This window comes from Pyrus communis, chromosome 4 (genome assembly GCF_963583255.1).
Source record: "Pyrus communis chromosome 4, drPyrComm1.1, whole genome shotgun sequence".
NCBI lineage: Eukaryota > Viridiplantae > Streptophyta > Magnoliopsida > Rosales > Rosaceae > Pyrus > Pyrus communis.
The window spans coordinates 14,928,469-14,934,632 of NC_084806.1; the positions used below are offsets into that span (position 1 = coordinate 14,928,469).

Sequence of the window (6,164 nt, forward strand, 5' to 3'; positions counted from 1 at the left end):
ACGGACGAGATCAAGTAGGCAGAGCCTCCACACAAAGTTCAGCATGCCACATTTCACATCCTTCAAAGGAGATGAAGATCTAGAGAAAAACTTGAAGCACTACCAAAGCACGATGGTCCTTTATCGGAGTAACGATGCCCTCATGTGCAAGATATTAGCCACTACTTTGCAAGGTGAGGCGCAAGATTGGTTCCACACTTTACCGCCACGATCTATCCGGAGTTTCGATGATCTTTCTTTGGTTTTCACCAACAAATATTCGTCCTACTACTCGATCAAGAAAAAGTCTGACCACTTGTTCAATGTGAAGAAAAACCCAAAGAAGTCGCACCGTCACTATGTGAAGAAGTTCAAAGTAGAGAAGGTGAAGATAGTCGGATACGACGACTCGATAGCAAGCGCAACCTTCCAAAAAGGATTCCTAGCAGACCACCCACTGTTTGGAGAATTGATTGTGACAAGGCTCGGCAGAGAAGCATGCACTTAGGGACAAGGCTCGGCTAGTGGACAAGGTGCTCGAGCAGCCTCAAAAATAGTAGGCAGTGGCTCAAAAAAATGAGGACATGAAGCAGTATAGCAAAAACATGTAGGAAGCCAAACGTAGGGATCGACCCATGACTAAAGAATGCTTTGCATCCAAGAACTACTCTAAGTTCTTGATCCCAATTCAGTAAATCCTTCGTGACATCAAGAGCGAACTATGGCTTAAGCTGCCAAAACAATCAAAGGGAGATACTTCCAAGTTGGACCACACCAAGTACTGCATATTCCACCGAGGCCTCGAGCACACAACCAATGACTACTATACTTGGAAGAACTACCTAGAGAAGCTTGTGAAAGAAGGCAAAGTCGACAGATACTTGGACAAGCCGATTGCGCAGCCTAAAAAGAATGCGGATGCTGACGAAGAAGAAGAAGATGCAGCAGGTTTTACTAGTCTCGCTGAATCTGAGCGATTCGGATTAACGACATCTTCGCTGAATCTGAGCATTTGAGGGCCACCAACAATTCAAAGAAGAAGTAGATCGAGTATGCTTTACTAGTCTCGCAGGTTCAGGTAGTTGACACCCAACCTGGACCCATCATTGGCTTCACCGAGCAGGATGCAAAAGGTGTCGACTTCCCCCATGATGACGCACCAGTGGTATCTGTCAAACTAGCCTATGCATAGTTGACAAAATGATGGTTGATAATGGAAGTGCAGTCAACCTACTTCAGCTCTTAGTAATTCAGAAGATGGCCTTGAAAAACATAATCATACGCCGAGCGAAGGTACTCATCGGATTCAACGGACACACCTCGACCTCCATCGGCCATATCACACTTGACGTGAAAACATTGCCAGTTGTCTCAAAACAAACGTTCACGATAGTAAGCGACCCGTTTCCCTATAATGGGATTCTAGGGAAACCTTGGTTGATAAAGATAGATGCTGTCACTTTCGTCAAGTACCAAAAAATCTGATTTCGCATCCCGGGAGAAGAAGTCGGAGAAATCAAGTCTGACCAAGCTGCATCTTGACAATGCACTGTGCAAGTACTGAATGAGTTAACAAGGAAGACTTTTACCCCCGTAGAGGCTACCAAGGTCCAAAGGGGCGATGAAGCTACCAAATAGCAAGCGGATCAAGAAGATAGGATCCAAACCAACTTGCCAACAGACGAGACAAGATGGAAACCCAAAGAAGACGTCGAACACATCATTCTTGATCCCCGGCAGCTGGAGAAGACTGTTAGAATCGGCTCACTTCTAAGCCCGAAGGAAAAGGAAGAACTCACGATTTTCCTTAGGGGAAATCGCAACATCTTCGCATGGTTACCTTCTGACATGCCTGACATTGACTCCTATATAGCTTGCCATAAGTTACTCATCAATCTCGCTGCCAAACCGGTGATCCAAAAGAGAAGACATTTTGCACCTGAGTGAGTGGCGATCATCGAGGTTGAAATTGACAAGCTACTAAAGGTCGAATTCATAGAAGAGGTAGCACACTTAGCATGTCTTGCCAACGTCATGCTAGTAAAGAAAAAAGAGAAGGCCAAATGAAGGGTTTGTGTAGACTACACTGAACTCAACAAAGCATGGCTAAAGAATCCTCATCCATTTCCCAAAATTGATCTATTAATAAATTCAACTTCTGGGAACCAGCTGGTCATTTTCTTGGACGCATACTCCGGCTACAACCAAATAGACATGTACGAGCCCGACAAGGAGAAAATTGCATTCATGATCGAGCAAGGCACCTACTGCTACAAGGTCATGCCCTTTGGCCTAAAAAACGCGAGAGCCACTTACCAAAATAGTTAACATGATGTTCAAGAAGTAAATTGGAGTAACCATAGAGGTCTACATCGACAACATCATGGTAAAAGGCAAGTAGCAGTTGGACCATATCGGCAACTTGATGGAAACTTTCAACATCCATAGAAGGTACAAGATGAAGCTCAATCTTGCCAAATACAGAGTCGGAGTATCTTCAAGCAGATTCTTAAGGTACCTCGTAACCCAATGAGGAATCAAAGCACATCCCAAGAAAATTTGAGTAATCCTAGAGATGAAGTCTCCAACTACCTTGAAGGAGATCCAAAGCTTGATTAGAAGAGCAGCCGCCCTCAATTGCTTTCTCTTGCAATCCACCAATCGATGCAAGCCTTTTTTCAAAGCCATCAAGAGGGCACAACGAGACAAATGGGATGATGAGTGCGAAAGAGTTTTCCAAGACTTGAAGAAGTATCTTACATTAACTCCCTTACTATCCAAGCCGGAAGCAGTGGAGGATTTATACATTTACTTGGTAGTATCGGAAGTAGCAATAAGCTTTACCCTCATACGAAAAGAGTCAGGGCCCCAACTTCTGGTATTCTACACTTCTACAACTCTTTTCTATACGAAAACTATAAACCCGAAGATTGAGAAATTAATTTTGGCGCTAGTTGTTGCGGCTCAGAAGCTCATACCATATTTTCAGGCTCACATAGTCATTGTCATGACTCAATACCTTCTACTACCAATCCTATATGGATAAGATGCTTCTCAATGAGTAATGAAATAGGTGTTGGTACTTGGCTAATACGCCTTAGTTTTTCGACCCTGCATGGCGATAAATGCCTAAGCCTTAGTGGACTTTATAGCAGAATTTGATGCGAGATTTATACGCACACAAATTAAACCCTCTTTTTGACAATTGTAGTATAAGTATAAGTAGGGATCGTTCTGGACCGGGGATTAGGAGGGATTGCAAATCACTTGGATTTGACTCAAAAACGTAAAAACATAATATAAAACACTATACTAGACTCAAATTATGCAAAACTTAACAACGTAATATAAAGTTTAAAACACTTAAACTAAACTCAAAGAATGCAAAACTAAACAAACGTAAAATACTTAAAATAAATCAAATGATTAAGACTTAACAAAAGATGGGGGGGATTGAGTTTGATTTGACGAGAATAAAATGCACAAATTGTAATTAAAGGCAAAACGTAAATATGAATGCGATGAAAATATGGATGATGGAATAGCCAAGGGGTTCTTCTCCACACATGTTACACTTGCATACAAGATTGATTCTCAGTTGGTCTTTCGATAAATTATGAAACTCAACGCCCCGGGTCAATTAGGTACGCTTAAATTAACCGTCAAGTTTTCCTTAAGTTAATGAATTGGATGGGTTTGCGCAACGCAATTCACAACATTCTCCAAAAGTCCTTTACGTGAAAAGCACAATAAAGATACAATCAAAGATCATTAAGCATTATGAAAACTATAAGTGTTGACGAGGCATTCGTTACTATGGAATACGCATGAAACTTATGCCAAGAATTTGTTTAACGCAATTGTTTATAAGCAACCTCCACTACTTGTGAATATAAGTTTGTAACTATTAGGTGAAACTCACTTATATTCTAGCGTCATATTCATGTATGAAAATTAAGCGCGCATTCTTAATAAACATTCATAAATAAGTTATCAATCAAACGGTTAAACAAATTGAATCCACAACTTATGAAATTCCAACGAAAGTAATCAATTCATATTGCAAGTATAAACATAGTTTCGAATCACCCCCTAGCTAAAGGGGGTTTAGTTCTTCATAACTTTGAAATCAAAGGAACACCTAAACATTCCAACAACTCAAACTTGAATTGTATGAACGTTTAGGCACTCTTCTCTTCCATTCCTCATACGTACAAAACAAAGAGAATTGAATTTAAACATTGAAATCGAAGAAACACCTAAACATTCCAACAACTCAAACTTGAATTGTATGAACGTTTAGGCACTATTTTCTTCCTCGTTGTTGTAGCACAAGGTCTAAGGTGAGCTTTGGGGATTATGGATGATGTAGAATGATAGGTTTTGTGGAAGAAAGAAGGAAGTGATGGTGTTTGGATTGGGAGGGAATGCACGGCACAAGGGAGTGGTTTTGTGTTGTGTGTTGTGTTGTGAATGGAATGGGTTGTGCACGGCATTGAGTGTGGATGAGCTGGAAATGCATGTGTGTGCATGTGAAAGCTGCCAAGATGCATGTGAAAGTGTATGAATGTGCACGGCATGGGTTGTTGATTTTCTGGAATTGAATTAAAGGATGCATGTGGCTGCAAGGTGTGGTGAATGATGATGAATGCATGTGAATGAAGTGGATTTTCTGATGGAATGTGCACGGCAATTAGTGGTGGATGGGAGTGCATGTGGATTAAAGCTAGGTTGAATTAATATGTGAGTTGGATATGTGGCTGAAATAAACAAAGAGTGAGGGGAATGATATGCACGGTTTTGGGAGAAAGGTGAATGATTGTGCATGTTTTGCACGGCAAAGGGGAATGGGTGATGTGTGATTGAATGATTAAAGTGCATGTGGGTTGTTTTAAAGGATGGAATGCATGTGAATATGCTGGAAATGTAAGGAACTCACGGCATGGGCTTGTTGTTGGTGAAAATGTGGCTGAATGGTTTAATTAATGGGAGTGTATGTTTGAATGATTAAAGGGACATGTGGGGGTGGAAATGATGAATGAAATGCATGTGAATGACAGCTAGATATGTTGATGAATGCATGTGACTTGTTTGTGGTGAGTGATGGCAGATTGTGTGGGTGAGTGATTAGGTTGGAAATGCATGTGGAGTGCATGGTTGTGTTGAATTAAAGAATGGGAATGCAATCTGAAATGCATGTGAATTATGTTGGAAAGAAGGGGAAGTCACGGCACAAAGGTGAATGGGTGATGTGTGAATGTGGTTGAATGATTAAAGTGTAAATGTGGGTTAATTAATTAAGTGTATGATATGATAAGTGAATGATAAGTGTATGCTATGATAAGTGGTGAATGATAAGTGATATGATATGTGGTGATGATAAGTGATAAGTGGTGATGATAAGTAATGAGTGGTGATGATAAGTAATGGGTGGTGATGATAAGTAATGGGAGCATGTGGGTTAACTAATGAAGGAAATGCATGTGCAATGACAATGTGTTAGAATGGATGTGTGTTATGCATGGCATGATTGGGATTAGGAAAGGTTTAAATGTCCTAAAACTAAAGAGAACAAGGTTCCAACACTTTGGTCTTCAATTAGGTCTTCAATTTCGTCCAACACTTTGGCTCCAAGCATAAGCTATCCATCCTTAGCCCAAAAGTGCTCCAAAAGTCTCCAAAATGCATCTTTTTGCTCCTTTAGCCCTTTGGACCTACAAACACACGAAAATAGCTTAAAGTACTAAAATAACTAAAGAAACATAACGTAAATGCACGAGAACAAGCCATTTAAGTCGCATGAATATGCTCCTATCAAATACCCCCACACTTATCTTTTGCTAGTCCTCGAGCAAAACAAAACAAAAGAAACCAAAAACAAAACGACACTGAACAAGAAAAACTCAACCTAAACCTTCCAACAATCGTTTCAGGGATTTCCAATGCACATGACAAGTTAAAAATCATTAGTCCCATAGATTTTTGTCATCTTCACACTTAAGTACATTCTTAATCATAGTCACCACATACTATTTCACAATTAAGCATTTAAAACCATGTTTTGAATGTAGTAACATGCCTTAGAGAATTTCCTCAATTCCTTACTAGAATGCACTCTATTTTCACACAGATTTTTTGACTACACACCCTACACTAGTTATATGTGACAGATTGATGTAAACATG

The 6,164-nt window shown here is 40.2% G+C and overlaps 1 protein-coding gene across 1 annotated transcript; it reads left to right on the plus strand.

Annotated features, from left to right (window-relative positions):
• Window positions 1-112: 112 nt before the first annotated feature.
• On the plus strand, window positions 113-995 carry LOC137732749 (uncharacterized). Its single transcript, XM_068472027.1, has 2 exons — window positions 113-454; window positions 693-995. The coding sequence occupies exons 1-2, from the start codon at window positions 113-115 to the stop codon at window positions 993-995; spliced, it is 645 nt and encodes a 214-aa protein (XP_068328128.1).
• The last annotated feature ends 5,169 nt before the right edge of the window (window positions 996-6,164 follow it).

What these genes read in the sequence shown, in the direction of transcription:
- LOC137732749 (XM_068472027.1), top strand. Translation starts at nt 113, where the DNA reads ATGGTCCTTTATCGGAGTAACGATGCCCTCATGTGCAAGATATTAGCC. An exon ending in CACTGTTTGGAGAATTGATT is followed by an intron (nt 455 to 692) that starts GTGACAAGGCTC and finishes CGTGACATCAAG; the next exon opens with AGCGAACTATGGCTTAAGCT.